Genomic DNA, 21,367 nt, shown 5'->3' on the forward strand with positions numbered 1-21,367 from the left:
GGCTTTGAGCAAATCAACTGCAATTAAATGTTAAAAAGACAGGCTATATTTCTTGATGCACATCTTCCTGCTGATGTTCCAACTTCTTTGTCATTTGATGGAGATACGATAGAATTATCCAAAATGATATGATCTTTAGGAATTGTGCTCGATTCAGCATTACCGTAACTATGAAAAATCAGGTTCAGAAAATGGTGGGCAATGTTTTCATGAAGCTGAAACTATTGAGAGGTTTAAAAAATTCTCTAGAAGATCAGAATTTCAGGCTAGTAGTGCAAGGTATTGTGGTTTCTATTTTTGAGCAGAGCCTACAAATTGCTCAAAATGCAACTGCATGTGTTACATATGGATTGTCTAGATTTGATCATATTTCACTTGTTCTCATGCAATTGCATTGGTTTACCAATTACTTTTCAAAATCAAACTGCACTACAAGTTTTTAGCACGGGCCAGTGAGGTGAGTACTGCAATGCTCATAGGAATCCTTTGAGCGTCAGAGCATTTACCATGCTGGCCCGGGCTAAAAACCTCTAGTGCAGCTTGATAAAAAGGCGTGTGGGGGTTGTTTTTTAGGTTGCAACTATTTCTGTTCCGATAACTTCAACATTGCATCAGCCAGTTCGATCGCTTAGATCTGAGGCTCAGGAATTTATTGGATGTGCCTTCATTTCGAACTGTGTTTCTGGAAGAATATAAGTTGTCCATTTTTTATATTGTCATTCTATATAGGTGGAATTAAAAGACTGGACGATTTTAAAAAGAACTCAATGGCATTTTTATTTCAGAAAGCTTTTGGGATATAAGATCTGGTTTGCTCTCGTATTTGTATTTGTGGTATTAATAGCCTTATGAATGTCTGGGCTCCCTGTTTTGCTTGTCAGTTAGGACTTTGCTTGTTAGTAATTTTATGAATGCTTCATTTGTAATCCGCCTAAATTGGAAGACAGGGCGGAATTTTTTGAATAAATAAAAATCTTTGGCTTCCTGTCCTTCTGAAAACAGCTACAACTTTAGCACAGATGGACAATGCAACTCAACAATCCAAATCTGCAGTGGGGATTAAACCCAGTTCCCCAAATTCTTAGGCTGCTGCACTAACTGCAGGCTCCTCCTCCACTCCACGTGGTGGACAAGAGGCAAGACTGTTATTTTAGAAGAATCCTTTCTTTGTTCCTCTATTCCAAGCCCCATCAGCTGTCAACCCTTCATTCAGAATGATCATCCCTCATCTGTAAAAAAAGAGTTAACCATATTTCCACACCATCCTTAAAAATATCTTACTTAAGTTTATTTCTAAGGAAAACTAAGATCTTTTTTATCACATCCCTTTAAAAACAGTCTATCATCACATTGTGATATGTCTATTTTTATTTTCGTTTATACTATTTAGGTTTCATATGACCATAACAGGAACAGTAATATTTGTTAAGAAGGGGAAGGTTGACTGTTGTAGCATATGAACTATTCGTGGTCCTGTTACACGCCCCTGGAATCTTCCAGCTCGTCTCCACCCTCTCTACCAAAGCTATCCTCCACAACCTTTACCCCCACTGACTAAACCTAAGAACAAAGTGCATAATGCCATGGGGGGGGGGGGGTTGAATGCTGTGCAGGTAGAAGGCAACATTATTGATTCAGTTATAGTTAACCTCCAGAAAGAGACTCCAGTGAAGTTTATGAAAGCTGCTGTGGATGCTCCAGGGTAGAAAAGAGTATTAAAATCTAGCTCTGGCTGTTCTCCAACACAGTTCATCCAAGCAGGCAGGCAAATCCATTCTTTGTTCTAGGGGTAGGCACAAACAATTCATTCTAGGGCAACAAGATACAGACATATGCATGAAGCTCAGATGCTATGCTCTCCTAGTTTTAGATGGATGGAGCTTAAAATCCACACCCTTCTAGTTTCAGGAAGTAGCTGGCTGTGTTGCCTCATCGGCACATATTAACCTTTCACATCTCCCAAAGAAGCTACAGTAGTTAAGTTTTCCATGGTAATGCTCAGTCTCCTTGGAACACCATGCAGCCACTAGAAATGTTTATGGCACATGAGGGACCCTTCTCACTACCCAGTAATTGCCATGCAAAGGATCATTAAAAAGCTAATTAATGTTACTTGGGAGTATAAAAGGTTAGAAATAGCTCTAGGCCACCAATAAATGTTTTGCAAATGGAAACCATTTGTCACCTTGTTCTTTATCTTATCGCCATGCATTAACAATAAAAGGGTTACTCAACCCAGTGAATTAATAATAAAAGGGTGAAATGGTAGACCACTTAGGAAAAAAAAACCTACACACCCTTTTAATTTTATGGTTTCCACAAGAACATACAGAAGAAGAATAGTAACACGTCTTAATGAGCTACTTCAAACTTGGCCATATCAAACATCAAGCAAACAAGAAATGTCCACGTCGGACAAATAGTTGGGGTGCCCCAAGTCAAACTGAGGGGCATTAGCAAAGCGATGCGAGGGTCTCAGTTTTCAGGGCCTTAAGTAAGGGCAGGGAAAACAGGTGAAAAATGCTCCATGCTATAGCCACCACTTTCACACCTCCTCACCAGAGATGTCCATCCCCATAACTAGTGGAAAGGTTGGAGAAAATCTCAACACTGGACCTGTCTGGGACTAAGGTACAGTGGTATAATTGGACATATGAAGGCCCAGTACTGGAGTATCAGGGAGTCTCAGGCCTGAGGAGTATATAATCAGTCAATTAAGAAAGAAATGGTAGCTCTGAGCAGATGATGTGGATGGGCACACTTTACAGACCACATGATCTTTATGTTTAAATCTTTTTATTGTTGAACAGATAACTCAATGCATCATATTTTCAAAACAGGGAAGATTCAACAAGTATTTATTTACCTTCCATGTCCCTCATTCCCTCCCCCCTTTTCCCCCAAAAAACGCTACTACCTCCCTGTCAATGCTGGAAGATTGCATATTCCACTAGTTCACATCTATATCCTAGCCTAACTTAGAAGTTCAAAAGTCTGCTGTGAGCTAAGGGTGTTGAAGTGGACCAAAAAGGTTCACAGATGGCCTGAAACTGCTAACCTTTCAAAGCGGCAAAATCCAAGACCTTACAAACACAACCCTCTGAAAATCAATCAGAGTCTACCACTCCACCATCCCTATTTGCATTTGTCTTCTGCGGTTCCGCTCCCAGATCTTCAGTTTGAGCACAGAATAGAAATATTTGTTAAGCAATTAAGCCTTTTCTTTATCAACTTCTACATATTTCTCCCCTTCCTTTTTGAGTCTCATAATGCCACTTTTTCACTTCTTCCTATCACTAATATCTAAAAAATGTTTTGTCTCCCCATTTTACCATGTCAGCTATTTTTTTCTTCCATTTCTATCTTTGCTTTCCTGACTTCTCGACCAGCCTCTCTTAACCCAGATATTTTTGCCTGTCTTCTTCTTTCTGCTATCTTATGAAAGATAACCTCTTATTCCTTACCTTCTCAGCTACTACTTTTGAGAACCAAAGCCACCTTCTTTTCCTCTTACTTTTACTTAATTGCCTCACAAAAAGATTTGCCACCCTTACAATAACTCCTTTCAGTTTTGCCCATTGCATTTTTACTCCTTCCAGATGTTCCCATCCAAGCAATTCCTTGACGTAATCCCCCATCCGAACAAAGTTAGATTTTTTAAAAATCTAGAACCTTTACTTTTGAATGAGCTATCTCTATACCTATCTTAATATTAAACCGTACCATGCAGTGATCACTGGATACCAGATGATCACCCAGAAACACGTTCCCCATTTGTAAGCACTAAGTCCAGTCTAACCCCAACCCGCATGGGTTCCATTACCAACTGCTGGAACAGTTTTCGTTGTAGAGAATCTAGGATCTCCCTACTTCTAGAAGGTCCTGCAATAGGGATACCCCAAGCAACATCCGGCATATTAAAATCATCTATTAATAAAACTTCTCCTTTTTTTAGATATATTCCGAATGTCTGTTATTAAATCTCTGTCCAATTCTTCCGTCTGCGAAGGAGGTCTGTATATCACACCAATGTAAATATATTTACCATTCCCTCTTTCCAAATTGATCCACACTGCCTCTTGCTTGCCCTGTAGATCCTGCAATTTTGTGGCTTTAATATGATCTATAACATATAGCGCTACGCCCCCTCCTTTTCTTTCTCCGTGAACGCCACTATATCCAACTCATTTTCTTCCATCATAGCTTCTAGATCCAGAATCTTGTTTCCCATACTTCGAGCACTAGTATATACTGCTTTCCATACATTGCCCCCTTTTCCAGCCATGTAGAAGTATTCAGTGATTTACTTACCTTATTACTAACCCAGGGGCTTTGCTCACCCTGCCCCATCACTTCTAGTTTAAAGCCCTCTTCAGTAGATTAGCCAGCCTGCCCCTGAAGACATGTCTTCCCTTCTTTGATAGATGTATACTATCCCTGCTTAGCAGCCCTTGGCAAATCATCCCATGGTCCAGCAAGCCAAAACGCTCTCAATGACACCATCCACATAGCCAAGCATTCATCTCCAGGATGTATGCTTCTCTGACCTGGCCCTTACCCTCGACAGGGAGGATGGATGAGAATACTACCTGTGCACCTGACTGCTTAACCTTCTCTCCCAGAGCCACAAAGTCACTTTTGATACGTTCACATGGGTACCTGGCAGTATCATTAGTCCAACATGGATGAGCAGCATTGGATAATAGTCAGGCTTGATGAGTCTTGGCAATCTCTCCGTAACATCAAGTTTAAGTTTCAAGTTTATTTAAAAAAATTTTATACCACTCAATCAGACTTCTGAGCAGTGTACAATAAAAATACAGTTTGTGACAAAGATAGGGTTTGCATTTAACAATTAAAATATACGTAACATACTCGGACAAAGACAAATGGGAACAAATGGAAAAAAGGGTAGGAACTACAATATTTTGAGAAAAAGAGTACAATTAGGGAGAAAACGGCAGGGAAGGGAAAGATGATGCCTTCTGCTGTTGGCATCTGTTTAGCCCTTATAAGGGCAATTAGGTAGGCAGCATACCTCCCGGGACATCATGTCTAATCTACAAATGGACGCTTCTGTACCCCTCAGAAGGGAATCGCTAAACACCAAGTTTCAAGTTTATTTCAAATTTGATATCCTGCTTATCAGATATCTAAGCAGCATGCAAAAAAGTAAAATTATGAATAAAAATGGGGTGTCAAATACAAAAAAAACAGACAGATGTAAACTGTCGTACAATTGGTTAGGTGGGGGAAATACAAAAAGGGTAAATACAATAGAAAGGGATCAAGTTTGTCATATGTAGTGGAAAATTAATGAATGTTTATGTGTCAAATGCATAAATAAAAGTTTTTAGATTAGATTTAAATTTATCTAAAGAGGATTCATCACGGAGTAGCGATGGCAATGAATTCCATAATGAAGGGGCAGTTAAGGAAAAAATTGATGTGTGTGTGGAATCATAAACTATTTGACGTATTGAAGTTTTGACTACTTGATCGCCTCCTAGTGGTTATGGATCCAGCAATTTTGATTTCAAACTTTGGTCCTTCCTCTCCCTAGGACGCTCTCAATTCTTCCACTTCCAGGGAGAAGTCACAGTACCAATCTTGCAGGGTTCCGTAATCTGAGAATAGCTAACCATAAAGAACAGATTAATCCAAGATCATAGGATAACAGTTTAGTACAGAAGCATGGCCCATGACCCACACATTTTGGGTTTTATTCACATTAAGTTTGAGAACATTAGATTGTATCCATTCTGCAACCACAGAAAGGCAGTTAAGACCCAACAAATCTGATGTGGCATCTACATCACACATCAGTTAAATGTCATCAGCGAAAAAGAACCCATGCCTAAGAAACCCCCTACTCATCCTGTTCATCTGTTAATTAGATTGTAAGCTCCACTGAGCAGGGACTGTCTCTTATATGTCTTAATGTACAGCACTACATACATCTAGCAACGCTATAGAAATGATTAGCAGTAGTAGAAGAATCCGATGATAACTCGTGATTGAACAAGAGTGGCTTAAAATAGCTAAAGTCCCACTGCTTGAACCAGTGGCCAACACAAGCCCTTTAAGTACAACACATTCTAGCTTAAAGTTTTTAAAGGTGTCTGAATTCTGCATTCTTCAAGGGAAGACCAAAGCCACTGAAGAATTCTCCCCCTTGCACTTAAGTCAAAAAGACCAGAGAAGCAGCTGACTGATGAGTCAAAACATGAAATATCTAATGAAACGGATCATTCTCTTGCTTCGATCAAGGGCAAACAAAGTTGTCTACGCTGGTTTTCTCAGAACATGTACTTCCGAGAATTAAATTTATTGAATATTTCCATTAAAAGTTCTAAATTGAGAAAGAAAGAAAAAAGCACACCACCCTTTCAATCAGTTTTGCAAGGAAAGAAAGATTCAAGACCAGTCTATAACTCACTAAGCAGGAAAGATCTGGCATTCTGTGAGGATTTATGAAATCTTAGTTTTAAGATGTAACTATTCACTTGTACTTTAAGACATGTGTATAAGTCGTGTTTCTTTTACTTTATGTATGTTACTTTTGTAATGCCGCTTAGGAATAGGCAGTTGATAAATTTTTTAAATAAATAAATTCTCTTGAGGATTAGAAAAAGTCAATTTCTTTCAGTTCTACTGACATAAAGCCTTCTGATGGGTTATTAACCATGGGAACTCAGATTAAGATCCTTCTACTTTGATGGAAGGGATCAAGAAAGGAAGCTGGGAAAAAAAAGCAGACTAAACGTTTGTCCTAGAGCAGTGTTTCTCAACTCGGTCAGGTTTTCAGGATATCCATAATGAATATGCATGAAAGAAATTTGCATATAATGGGAGGCAATGCATGCAAATCAAGTTTATGCATATTCATTATGGATATCCTGAAAACCTGACTGGCAAAGGGGTACTCCAGGACCGAGTTGAGAAACACTGCCCTAGAGTAAATTTTATTATTAAAAGATCCCCAAATATTAGGATGTTTGAGAGATGTCAGCTTTTCCGAGTCTGAGAAAAACCCAACCATCAGATATTATTTGGCAGGGTTCAGGCGCTGGAATGATGCCAGCCTGAGTTTCTCTGGAGCAGATAGGTCTAGGAAAAGAACTTGAGGGAAAAAAGGCTGACAAAAATCACCCACCAAAAGAATTCTAATGTGATCAGCAGAAGATTTTGTAGGAGACTGTGAAAAATTCTCAATAATGATACATCCTCACTATTGTCCATAGACCCCCCCCCCCCCCAACTCTCAACATCAAGCCCGTCTCCACTCGTTCTTTCTCCATCCCTCCCTTCTATTCACAGCCTGACCCCACCAGGCCTTTGCATGAACTCAGCTGGGCTTGCACATACTTTGCTCAGTATAGCACTGCTATCGCTGCTTTTATCACATTTTAAAGTCAAACATTTTCATTTTTGGATTTGACATGATAGGCACTCTTCAACTCTTCGTTCTGGGCTCACATTATACCATAAGGTAAATATCATGACCTTCAAAAATCCATTTCCACGTTCAAGATGGTAAAAGACTAAGCATCCATCGTTCATCTTCTTCCTCACCCAGTGAGGCTCCACTGAGCAATAGCTTACCCAGTATCTTCTCTCATCAACCCAGTTGCTGGGGTTCCAGCTCTTCCCCTGCCATCAGAATACTCAGAGTAGGTGACACTAAACATGTTCACGAAAGACCAAACCGGCTCCACCACACTCAAAGACTTGGGGTGTTTGTGTGGATCTCGCTATTGAAAATAGCAGAGAATGATGCAAGGTGCACTGGCACGGTTCTGCGTTAGGATTTAGTCCTGAAATATACGCAGCTACTGCCAGGCAGTTCAGGCGCACTGGCGGTCGAACACTGAAATGACTACCTATACTACAATGTATTTGGTTTTAAGTCTTTCAGTCTGTCGTCCATCAAAAAAACTGCCAAATAAACAGTGTTTAAAAATGTTATTTTAATCATAAAACATCTTACATATGATTTTTCCCATTGCCCTCTTGTTTTTAACCTTAATTGTACTCTTTTCTTTTTAAAATTGCATTTCCCCCTACTATCCTTTTATTTTCATGTAAGTTACGTCTTGTCATTAACAAGTATGTTAATTGTTCCCCATTTTTATTTTTTTTTATTGTTAAACGCTTAACATTTATGATTAGCGTTTCATCAGATTTTAATAAACTTGAAACTTGAGAGTTGACCTCAGGATATGACAATGATAGTTGAAGAGTTCTGGTAAGCCACTGCAGGAATTTATATTTGACTAACGGATTCACACGTGAAAAAAAAAAAAGGTCATCTCTTTCCATTCATTATTCCTACCCAAAAGGACTACGATATCCTGTTGAATTGAAATTGGGAAGCAAATGCATAAAGTCTCCCTACTACTGCCCTCTGTCCCCTTATGTTAGAAGGGAGAAGGGCAGAGGCTAGCTATCAATTGCTTTTCTTCTGACAAGAGCCTCATTATTTCTCTAGACAGGGAAATTTGTCACAGGAGGCTACTAACTGCTACATAGATTGCTGATGAGAGAACGAGCAGCTGGAGAATATACCACTTTATTTCCTTCCAGGGACATGTGTGTCACATATAGTCCATCCTATACTAAGGGGAAGCAACATCCACTATTTCAAAAATCTGTTCTTTTATTTTTTTTCTTTTTAAAATGTTTTCATAAAGGGCCCCCCTCCCTTTCGCAAAATCGCTGTAGCGATTTTCCCACTGCAAAATGTACCGAAGCTTATCGGAAACGAATGGGCTTTTGGTGCATTGCTACAGGACCATCGCTACCGTGACTTTGTAAAAGGGGCCCAAAGTTGTTGGGAGGGGGGGGGGGGGTTCCTAGAAATTAAAAATATCATTTTTTCAGCCACTGTCTGCTATCTATTGCTCCAGTGTCCTTTGTTCACAGATGAACGGTATCTGCTATTAATTATGGTCACATGATATTTCAAAATAGGCAGAGAAACTCCTAGTCAGCACTTTATTTCAAATTCCTTTACTAGCGTCAAATAGAAAACAAGAAAACAAAGAAACAATAGCTAAACGCTAGAATGCCATGCTTACTACTGAGTTGCAGACACATACAAGACTAGTGTCTTCCATTTCTGTTAACACTGCAATGCACGTTTCCTCATTTCTACTGCTGCCGAGTCACATCTTCAAGACATTCTACGAATTAGTCAAAAGCATTCTATGGTATCACAGCGGCTGCGATCTAAAAAAACTCAAACTGACCCAGAAAAAACTAAGGCACTTACGTTCTTAAGAAAAGAAAAACTGGTATTTTCCACTGCCCTTTCTATATGGCAGACTACCAAATTCCTATCATCAACTCTAATAACATTTTAAGCGTCACCATAGATGGTCTGAGTTTTCAACCACATCTCTTAAGTTTTTTTTTTGTCTTAAGAATGATTTGCTCCATCTAAACCTTTTTCATAAGAAAATCAATTGCAATCGTCTTAAGTTTCAAGTTTATAAAAAATTTGATAAAATGTTAATCATAAATTCTAAGCATTTTACAGTAAAAAATTTAAAAAGGGGTCCGGTTAAATTATTAATGACATAACTTTACTTACATGAGACAATAGGATAATGGGGAGAAAATCCAATTTGAAAGAAAGAACAATTATGGATAATAACATGGGGAAAGGGAAAAATCAATTTTAGTATAGAAAATAAGCTTGGAGAGTCCCATAGATCGATTAACAGACATATGCGTCTTTAAATAAGAAGCTTTTGAGGCCACCCTTGAATTTATCTAAATTCTGTTCGGACCTTAAATATAATGGTAACAAATTCCATATTGTTGGAGCAATCGTTGCGAAAGAAGAAGCCCTATGGGTACTAATGATTTTTTAGGGATGGGACATGAAGAAGATGCTGTGATGCAGATCTTAAGGTTCTCGGAGGATCATGTGGAATCAGGTATTTATGGATAAAAGTGGGTTCCTTGGTTTTCATTGTTTTGTAAGAGATTAAAGTAATTTTGTAAGTGATACGGTGATGGATAGGTAACCAGTGAGCACTTTTTAACAGGGGAGTAACTTGATCAAATTTTTTTTTGTTTGTAATAATTTTTATGGTAGTGTTTTGGATTAATTGTAATCGTCAAATGTCTTTTTGGCAGACTCCTTTGAGCAGGGAGTTGCAGTAGTCAACCCTTTACTGCTTAATCACTAAGGATTATTGTAATGCTCTATTCCAAGGCCTGCAAAAAAAATTCAAAATGTGACCAAACGCCATAAAAGCGCAAAGAGATGCGATCATGTCACCCTTCACCTAAAAGCAGTACATTGGCTGTCTAGATCATCACTTAAGATTCTTGGGAGAGAGAGAAGTTATCAATGTGGGTTATTTTAATCACAATTTATACTATTTTTGCACAGGGTCTCATTTTATGCAATTAACAGCAGCCCACATTCATAACTTCCCTCCTTAATGCTAATATACAATATTCAGAACAAAGAATCTCCAATACAGCGAATCTTTCACTCCATGCTCACCTTCCTTGGAGTGAAAACCTGGAATAAGCTCGCTGAAACAATCAGAACAGAACCCAACTACTCCACATTCCGGAAAAAAATGAAAACCAGCCTCTTCGATACTTAAACTTCTCAGATCTTCCCTTGCCCCATGTTTCCCCTTTTCTCCTTCCCTACTCTCTCCACTCCCCTCTCTTCTCTTTGTAAGTCGCCTTGAGCCTGCTTAGGTATGTGCAATGCAGAAATAGAAGATTAGATTAGATTAGAACTGATTTTTTTTTGTCCCATTAGTTACTTCCTACACACCAAAGATTAAATATATCTCTTCCAAAGTTTAAAGACAAGGTTAAGCATTAATTTTTTTGATGTGTAAGATTACACTTCTCCCTCCATATTCATGGTTTCAGCAATCGCAACTTCAACTATTCACGATTTTTAGCGTGCTGGCTCCTCCCCCCCAAATTACATCATCCATCCGGGACCCTCGGAGGTAAGAGCAGCGGCTTGGTGGGGTGGGAGGGGTTGGAGCGATGGGAGTTGGCGTGTGCTTCTCTCTCTCCCCTGCTAAGTAGATGGGGCCAGGGTTAAGGAGAGACCCGGCAAGGCAGGAGGAGGAAGCGAATAACTTTCTCAAATGTTATCATATTTGAGGGTTTTTAACAGAAAACCGTGAACAACGTATGAAAAAGTTATTCGTGGTTTTTCTGTTTTCACAGGTCTATTAAACCCCTATCATCGCGAATACGGAAGAAGTGTATTTCTTAGACCTATATGTGGCAATATGGCAATAGATGTTTTTATATCTTTTCAACCTCTCTCACTGGATTATTTAATTGCGTTTTCTTCCTTTTCTGATTAACAGGAATTATTCTCCTAGAGATCATTTTTAATCATTAAATTGCTCAGATGTATTTCACAATTGGTGGCATATCAGCTACTGAATAAACTTAAAACAAACTCAGTAAGTTCATATTTTTAAGGAAAATATACAAGGCTTGAACTTGATTGCTCACCTTTCCAAAACTCAAAAGGTGTTACACAGATGTAGTCCCCGGCTCAAAAAAGCTTACACTCAAGTTCTGACCTCAGGCAATGAAATGTTAAAATACCCTGCCCAGGGTCAGATTGAAAAAAACCCAAAAAATAACTAAAGTTTAAAAATTCCATCCGAGACAGTAACCAAGTCAGGAGAGGAGGAGGTGTCTCATATGAATCACCCATTCCAGTACTAACCTGTGATAGTGACTGTGGCGTGTGTCTCCTCCTGCAACACAGGGTTCTTCACCAGGCAGCTGTAGGTACTACTGGGCTCCAGGACTACCCTCAGGATGCTTTGGACTTCGAAGAGCCCTTCTTCGTCGGCTACCTGCGAGGTGGTAACATTCTCGGTGATGTTACTTCCCCTCCTATCGTACCACGTGACCATGGCTTCGGGGTAACCCTGGAATGTGTGGCATGTGACCGTTACAAGGTCTCCAGGCTTCAGATCTTTGTTAGGATCTAGGTATAAGTTTGGTTTTGAGTATGGGGCTAAAAAGGAGAGAGTAAAAATAATAAGAATAATCATTTATAATAAAGCTTATAAGAACGTACAAAAGGACAGCCTTACTGGATCAGATCAAGGGTCCATCTAGCCCAGGGGTAGGGAACTCCGGTCCTCAAGAGCCGTATTCCAGTCGGGTTTTCAGGATTTCCCCCAATGAATATGCATGAGATCTATTTGCATGCACTGTTTTCAATGCATATTCATTGGGGGAAATCCTGAAAACCCAATTGGAATACGGCTCTCGAGGACCGGAGTTACCTACCCCTGATCTAGCCCATCCTCATGGTGGCCAATCCAGGTCACTAGAACCTGACACAATTAGGAGTTTAATTGCTTATATATCAAATTTGATCCCTAGTTGCCCAAAGCAAACTGTATTCTAGTATATATCACAACCTTGAGAGAGGCCACTGCTTGCCCTGGCCCAATGGCATGGAATGCTGCTACTATTTGGGTTTTTGCCAGGTACTTGTGATCTGGATTGGTCACCGTGAAGACAGGATACTGGGCTAGACTGACCATTGGTCTGATCCAGTAAGGCTATTCTTATGTTCATAATACTGTAACCCTCTTTCCGCATTACTCAGGAAGGCAAGCTAAAAAAAACTCAAAAGTTTCCCTTCTCTTCCCCACCTATAATCCACTCCACCTTTGCTCACCAGCCACCTGAAGCATAACAGCAGCCTTCTTGTTATCTTTGACTTGCACGAAGCAGGTGAAGCTTCCTTCATCCGAGACTTGTACTCGACGCAGTAGCAACGATATATTTCCCCTGGGTAGCTGGTCATAGAAAAGCGCTGTGCGGTTCACATATCCGCTGTCCTGGTCTTTCAGCTGATCCTGGCCCTGTGAAAAACTGTGCACTATCCTCTGTGTCCCCAGCTGCCAAATGACGCTGAGGTCTGTCAAGCTGAAGTTGGCATCGGGGGTGAAAGAACAGTCTAGGCTGGCATCCTCCCCAAACATAGCTACCACAGGCAGCTCAGGGACCTGGATTTCAACAGCTCCTGTGGGGGGAAAAAAAATAAAAAAATAAAAAAAGAGCCTCTAACTAGAGATTTCAAATCCATCTCTCTATGTTCTTAATTGCTACCTTGCACTTCTGTTCATCTTAGAATTCGATTTAAATGCACTTGTATGATATTCAAAATTATCCATGGTCTATTTTTGTTTATAGTACCTCTAACATGGAATTCTCCTCGGTCTGTTGTTTCAAGGAATTCAGTGAAAGCTTGTTGGTAATCTCTCTCGCTCCTTTTCGTATAGGTTTACAGTGATTTGGAATTAAATTCCTAGTTATATTAGAACTCTTTTCTCTCTCCAGATTTTTCGTAAATCGATGCTATTTCAACCTGGATATGCTATTGGGGGGGGAAATGGTACTATGGAGTGTTAATTTGTCTTTTGTTTGGTAATTCATGTTAGTCAAACCGATTTCCCTGTTTATTGAAGTCTTATATAAACCGAGTCGAGCCCCTACTTCAGGAGATGACATGGTAAATAAATCTACGGCTTAGATTAGATTAGGCAGGCAGTTTTGGGACTCAAGTGGCAAGAATTTGCAGTAGCCAAAGCAATAAGTAAACCAATCTCATTTTAATTAACCTCCCGCAGATATGTACTGTATCTCACACAAATGTACATAGGAAAGGGTGAGCCCATAATCAGTCTGCAGCAAATGACAATCTGCGTGGCTGTGTTCTTTGAGGTGGGGATCTTGACGACTTCTATAACAGTTTGTATCCTTGAGATGTGATCATAAACATTTTTATTTTTTTTTGGGAGGGGGAGGCATAGGAGAGCTTAGGGCTCTCCTTTTATCACCTCATTCTTTCATTTTCTTACTATCTGAGCTGAGACTGATATAGCTTTCAATCCTCAACCCTACTCCTCAGCCCTCCAACCCAGCCCGCAGATTAACCGTTCCCCTTAACTGTATCCATGACGTCCTGTTTCAGTCTTTGGGAAGCTGAGCTGAGCTTGTGATGTCATAATGCCTCATTCCACCAATAAGAGCCAACCTCATCAGTGATGTCACAATGGCTTGATTGTCCTGTACTCCCCTCTGCCCCCCAACCCAGCCATCAGAGTAACCGTTCCCCTTAACTGTATCCATGATATCCTGTTTGTCTGTCATGGCTGTTTAGATTGTAAGCTCTTTCGAGCAGGGACTGTCTTCTTATTCTTTGTGACTCTGTGTAGTGCTGCGTGCGTCTGGTAGCGCTATAGAAAAAATTAATAGTAGTAGGCTGCTTTTAGAAAATTTAAAACAAGATTAAAATCTTACTGCTTTACTTACACTTTTACAAAACCACACTAGCATTTTTTTATTGAGCATTGGAGCCGTTACTGCCACAGACGGCACAAAAAAACGCTAGTGCGGTTTTATAAAGGAGTGGTACTTTTTTCAATTAACTTTTAGTGAGTAGCAGAGGTGGGGGCCACCAGGGAAAGTGGTTGCTTAATTGAAGGTTGCTGTAGACCTCCTCTTTACTTGATTTTGTGTCTTCCTTTCTTTATTTGCTATAATATGATTTATTTATTCTAGCATGCTTTGTATACAACTTTGATATTTTTCTGGAAGGGCGGTACAGCAAAGTTCTTTTCACAGGGCTTTCCCTGCTCTCTAAACCCATTTCTAGCGCAGCCAGAAATTTGCCCTTTTTCAGTTATTTCATTTCTTGGCAGTGCGCTAATGTTGGCAACAGTGCACACAGCCCCCTGGAAAAAAATATTAATGTGGGAGCCCTTTATCACCTCCTATATCAGGAGAGACTGTTGGTTTTAAGAAAGGTTTGGACAATTTCCGGGAGGAAAAGTCCATAGTCTGTTAATGAGAAAAACATGGGGGAAGCCACTGCTTGCCCTGGATCAGTAGCATGGAATATTGCTACTCCTTGGGTTTTGGCCAGGTACTAGGGACCTGGATTGGCCACCATGAGAATGGGCTACTGGACTATTGGTTTGACCCAGTAAGGTTATTCTTATGTTTTAAGAATTCCCAAGTACGTGTTATGCAATTAGCATGCTACTGTCAGCATGCTAGCTAAACAGCGCTTTCATGCCCATCTTCTGCTCCAACATCTCCCCTTCAAAAATATATATACCACGCAGTAAGTGCACACAAATAGCAAAACTAATGCATAATGCATATTGCCTGAGTTAAACATGCATCAGCATTTTAACAGTTTAGTAAAAGGGACCTCGGATATTAATAAGCTGTTTTGAGCATTTACGTGGAGCGCAGCTTATAACTTTGCTGCATCTTCCACCAAATTCCAAAGCGTTTTCAGGAAAAATGAACAGTAACCCATGCAAAGCAACATACACAAAAACTCACTTTTAAATAGGGCATCTAGATTAATTTTTGGCAAGCATCCCAATTTCTAACAAAAGCTTGTAAAATGCAGAGCCTTTGTAAAATACATAGCTGCTTTTAAGAAAGGTTTGGACAAGTTCTTGGAGGAAAAGTCCATAATCTGTTATTGAGAAAGACACTGGGGAAGCCACTGTTCTGACCAGGTACTAGTGATCTGGATTAACCACCGTGAGAACGAGCTACTGGGCTTGATGGACTATTGGTCTGACCCAGTAAGCCTATTCTTATGTTCTTAAAATAGTCTTATTTCTGTCACTGGCATATCCAGGTTATCAAACTGGACATTTGGGAAGACTACAAACTAGCTCAAGTTGCTGGCAACAGTGGTGGTTGTTCTTGCTCCCTTTTATCTTACATTTATGACTGTCTGTGTCCTTATTTCAGGGGTGTCAAAGTCCCTCCTTGAGGGACGCAATCCAGTCGGGTTTTCAGGATTTCCCCAATGAATATGCATGAGATCTATTTGCATGCACTGCTTTCACTGTATGCTAATAGAGCTCTCATGCATATTCATTGGGGAAATCCTGAAAACCCGACTGGATTGCAGCCCTCGAGGAAGGACTTGACACCCCTGCCTTATTTGTAAAACACTTTGTTGTGGCCAAACAAGATATGGTACAGTATAATCTCTTTATAACGGACTCGCTTATAACGGAACCTCACCTATAGCGGACGAGGTACGCTGGTCCCGGCCGAGCGCCATTATAAACATACAGAAAATCATCGTATTTAGCGGACTCGCATATAACGGACAACTATTTTGGTCCCGAGAGCCACTTTTAGCTGTAATTTTCCTTGGCTATAATGGACATGCAGGCTCCGCCTACAAGGCGCGTGACATGCCGGTGATATAGTATCAAAATGCAGCCCAGAAGAAAATAACAAGAGTATTTTTCTTTCCAGTACAGTGCGACATAATGCTTTAGATTAGAACATCTTTTAGTGATCTGGTTTTGCAATCATTTCGTGCCATAACAATGTTTTGCTGAGTTTTATTCTTGATGTTGCTGATATGGTTGTGCAGTGACTGTTGTTCTTTGATTGAATGTCGTTGCAAGTTGACCTAAATAAAGTTTTTTTTAAAAATGCAACTCTGGATATAATGGACTCTGGATATAACGGACCGTTTCTCCAGGTCCCTTGACGTCCATTGTAACGAGATTTACACTTCTCCCTCCATATTCGTGGTTTTTCAGCATTCACGGTTTCAATTATTCACAGTTTTTAGCTTGCTGGATCCTCCCCCCAAATTATATCAGCTTGCATAGAGAAAAATCACTGATTCCCAGCACTTTGTTCACCGTGTTTTGCCTCTCCTTCAGGAACAGGTCTCCCACCATGTTATTTGCGGTTTCACTATATTCACGATGGTTTTTAATAAAAAACAGCGAATAACATATGAAAAAGTTATTTGCGGTTTTTCTGTATTTGCGGTTCTGTTAATTCCCTATCACAGCGAATACGGAGGGAGAAGTGTATACTGTATATCAAACTTTAAACATGTAAATTTATGTACATACAGTGAAGAAACCATTTCAGAAAGGAATACTGCCCCTCACCGCAAAAAAAAAAAGAGAGGGAAGCCTCACTAAGGGTTTTGAACTGATTTCACAATCTAGGTGTAGAGGCACTGCTGCTAATTTTAACAAGCTATTCTCAGCAGTTAGAAACAGCAGTGGCAGCCTTTTGCCTTTCCAGCATTAGACTCTAGATGGCATCAAACCTCAAGCAAATTAAAGGCCAGAACCTTCCTAGAATACATGGAAACACTCATGCTGAAGGTAGCAGGTTTAGAAAGATGAACATAAGGACATAAGCAATGCCTCTGCTGAGGTCCATCGTGCCCAGCAGTCCGCTCACGCAACGGCCCAACAGGTCCAGGACCTGTGCAGTAATCCTCTATCTATACCTCTCTATCCCCTTTTCCAGCAGGAAATTGTCCAATCCTTTCTTGAACCCCAGTACTGTACTCTTCCCTATTACGCTCTCTGGAAGCGCATTCCAGGTGTCCACCACACGTTGGGTAAAGAAGAACTTCCTAGCATTCGTTTTGAATCTGTCCCCTTTCAACTTTTCCGAATGCCCTCTTGTTCTCTTATTTTTCAAAAGTTTGAAGAATCTGTCCCTCTCTACTCTCTCTGTGCCCTTCATGATCTTGTAAGTCTCTATCATATCCCCTCTAAGTCTTCTCTTCTCCAGGGAAGAGAGACCCAGTTTCTCCAATCTTTCTCTATCTCTCCCTTTTTCTCTCTCTCTCTCTATTTCTGTCTCTCTCCCTTTATTTCTCTCTGTCACCCTTTCTCTCTCTCTTTCTGTCCCTCTCTACTCTCTCTATGTCCTTCATGATTTTTTAAGTCTCTATCATATCCCCTCTAAGTCTTCTCTTCTCCAGGGAAAAGAGTCCCAGTTTCTCCAATCTTTCTCTATCTATCTATCTCTATTTCTGTCTCTCTCCCTTTCTCTCTCTCTTTCTTTCTATCTCTCTCTCTCTCTCTCTATTTCTCTCTGTCTCCCTTTCTCTCCCTCTCTACTCTCTCTATGCCCTTCATGATCTTGTAAGTCTCTATCATATCCCCTCTAAGTCTCCTCTTCTCCAGGGAAAAGAGTCCCAGTTTCTCCAATCTTTCTCTATCTATCTATCTCTATTTCTGTCTCTCTCCCTTTCTCTCTCTCTTTCTTTCTATCTCTCTCTCTCTATTTCTCTCTGTCTCCCTTTCTCTCCCTCTCTACTCTCTCTATGCCCTTCATGATCTTATAAGTCTCTATCATATCCCCTCTAAGTCTCCTCTTCTCCAGGGAAAAGAGTCCCAGTTTCTCCAATCTCTCAGCGTATGAAAGGTTTTCCATCCCCTTTATCAGACGCGTCGCTCTCCTCTGAACCCTCTCGAGTAACGCCATGTCCTTCTTAAGGTACAGCGACCAATACTGGACGCAGTACTCCAGATGCGGACGCACCATCGCCCGATACAATGGCAGGATAACGTCTTTCGTTCTGGTTGCAATGCCCTTCTTGATTATGCCTTGCATTCTGTTTGCCTTCTTAGCGGCCGCTGCGCACTGTGCCGTCGGCTTCATTGTCATGTCCACCATTACCCCCGTGACAATGAAGCCGACGGCACAGTGCGCAGCTGGAGATGCCTTCCCTTGAAAACCACTGATTGAAAGGAACCCGTGAAATGCTTTTGTTTTGGGTGGGGGGGTTGGTATCTGCAATAAGAAATGATTTTTCTTGGAAATCTGGCTCCAGTCAAGAGAGTTCTGATGTATCAACATCTCAGGCTTTTATATACACTTAGGGCCGAATTCTCAAAACTTACAGTTCCAGCAATTTTAGCATGCCGGCATTTTACCGGCTGATTATCAGAACGGCTCACCGTGGTCTTTTCCGAGCTTCCTAGCAGACTCCAACTCTGCCATGCAAATGTAGTACGACGAGGTCATTACTATTAAAATGGTAGTAAAATATGCTCATTAAACGAGCACTCTGGGCGATTCTCTATCATCGCCGGGTGATTCTCCTAATGAAGCATCCAGCTTTTAAACAGCCAAAAATTACCGGCTGGTCAAGAAGTGCCGATACTGTGAAAAACGCATCTCGGGCACGTGCTTCTGGCTGTGGCTCATGATAAAAATTACAGAAAACACACCATTCACATAAATTATAGTAATATAGGGATGAGAAGAAAATCTCAGAAGCACGCATCTTGAGCACATGTATAAAGGCAGCTTTCAACAAGTGTGCATAAGACACGCCTTTAATATACACCTTTAGTGCAAATGCTTGAGATGCATGCTTGTGAGAATTTTTTTTCCACATCACTATATTGCACCTCCCCTCCATCCAATAATGTTGGCACACCTATGATTGACATAATGATGTTAACGTTTGCCGATAGTTCTCCGCCCTTCCTATCCACCCACGCCTCTTTCTGCGCATGTGCTGATTGCTATCACCGGCGACTGATCTCATGTGAATTTGGCGACCTTCTGCGAACCTCCGCATGCACGGTTGAGAATGGCTTGTCTTTTTTGAATCGTTAAGATTTGTAGCTGCTACAGTGACACTTTGGATTTTAACAGAAATATAAGAAAATCCAGCCATTATAGTACTCTTACAATCATAACATTATACTTGGGCTACACTTAAATGCCTTAAACAGAAATGAGAGAGAGAACAGAAAATACTTCTCGATCAGGGTATTCAAATGAACTCAAGTATTTCTTTTCCCATTCCTTCCCATTTGATTTACAGTAATAGCTCTAATGCAGGGGTTCACACTCAATTTCTACAAATACTAGAATGGGAATACTAAAGAGAACAGTTCTCCAATGTTTTGCTGAGTATGGAAACCTTTCCCGTCATCATTTGGTGTTCTTTTCTTCCCTCCCACTCCCCTTTTTATTTGGATTGCATGCTGCTTTGGTCTGTGCAGCAATTTAAGCAGTGTATCAAATACAAATAAACAAATCTAAATGCTGGGAAGAGAGAACATTTGCATTTTCTGTTTTACTAAGAGCTATAGCCATGAAGGTGAAATGATCAGCACAAGTGCTTAGCTAAAAGTGTCAATTGCTGTGGCACCTACATACTGATACTTAGCGTTAAGGTAAATAAGTGTGCCATGCACTACAGCCATTGTGTGCACAGTGAACAAATATCTGAGGATGTTAGCTGCTATGTGTTATACAGATATGTAAACAGAGAAATGACAGAAGCAAATTATAGTACATCTAAGTCGGTGCACAGATAATAGTGCATACTGTCCTATTTGTGGAGGGACCTACATTTTAAGGACACAGAGTCTATCATATGTGCCAGTCAAGCCTCGTAGCACTATACAAATGATGATCAATACCACCGGTACCTGTTCCAAAGAGATGTTATATATTAGAACACATGTAAACATTAAACCCTGTGGGAAGGCACTCCACCACACCCAACCTTCTTAAACCCTTCCTCCTTATCACAAATAAGCACACTGATATCCTGATCATCCCCCAACCACCCTTCAGTTACAGTGGTACCTCGGTTTACGAGTGCACCAGTTTGCGAGTGTTTTGCAAGATGAGCAAAACATTCGCAAACTTGGTGCCTCGTAAACCGAGCTTGCCTCGCTGTACGAGCGCCCCCACCCCGCGATCCGGCATCCCCCTCCGCTCGCGTTGCCCCCCTCCACCGCGATCCTACTTCCCTCCCCCCCCGAGCAGTCAATGACACCCTTTACCCAACTTGGCACCAGTGCCAGTGCCCGAATATCCTCCCTCTTCTGGCGCGGCCTGGGCTGGGCGGTGCATTGGAGATCCTCCTTCTTCTGGTCTGGGCTGGGCTGGACTGGCTTTGAGCATTTGTGCATGCTCAAAGTCTTCTGGTCTCGCTCTCTCCAAGATTGAGAGCGAGACCAGAAGGCTTTGAGCATGCGCAAATGCTCAAAGCCAGTCCAGCCCAGCCCAGACCAGAAGAAGGAGGATCTTCGGGCACCGGCACTGGTGCCAAGTCGGGTAAAGGGTGTCATTGACTGATCGGGGGGGGGGGGGGGGGGAGTAGGATTGCGGTGGAGGGGGGGCAACGCGAGCGGGGGGGGGATGCCGGATCGCTGGGGGGGATGTCGGATCGCGGGGGGGGGGTTTGGAACAGCATCGGATTCCTCAAGGGGGGGGAGAATGGAGCAGTGCCGGTAGCCTCGGGGGGGGGGGGGGGAGGAGGAGGAACCAATCAAAGCAGTTTCCCTTACTTCCTATGGGGAAACTTGCTTTGATATACGAGCAATTTGGTTTACGAGCATGCTTCTGGAACGAATTATGCTCGTAAACCAAGGTTCCACTGTATATGTAAACATTTTACAGTTAATAGAAAAAGAAAAAGGGGATAAAAAATCTCTATGCAGTCAAATCACGAAACACTGTCATATTTAAAACTCAAAGGTATAAGAGTACCTGATTT

The 21,367-nt window shown here is 41.1% G+C and overlaps 1 protein-coding gene across 2 annotated transcripts in view; it reads right to left on the bottom strand.

The window, feature by feature from the left end:
* Positions 1–21,367, bottom strand: part of CD276 (CD276 molecule) — a 113,364-nt gene that overhangs the window by 63,292 nt on the left and 28,705 nt on the right. For both annotated transcript variants that reach the window (XM_033920310.1, XM_033920309.1), the window contains exons 3-4: positions 12,707–13,054; positions 11,735–12,031 (exon numbers count right to left, since the gene is read on the bottom strand). In XM_033920310.1, coding sequence (XP_033776201.1) covers positions 11,735–12,031; positions 12,707–13,054 — 645 coding nt within the window. The remainder of the gene's footprint in view (positions 1–11,734; positions 12,032–12,706; positions 13,055–21,367) is intronic.

The sequence above is a fragment of the Geotrypetes seraphini genome, chromosome 14, assembly GCF_902459505.1.
Source record: "Geotrypetes seraphini chromosome 14, aGeoSer1.1, whole genome shotgun sequence".
NCBI classification, from domain to species: Eukaryota; Metazoa; Chordata; class Amphibia; order Gymnophiona; family Dermophiidae; genus Geotrypetes; species Geotrypetes seraphini.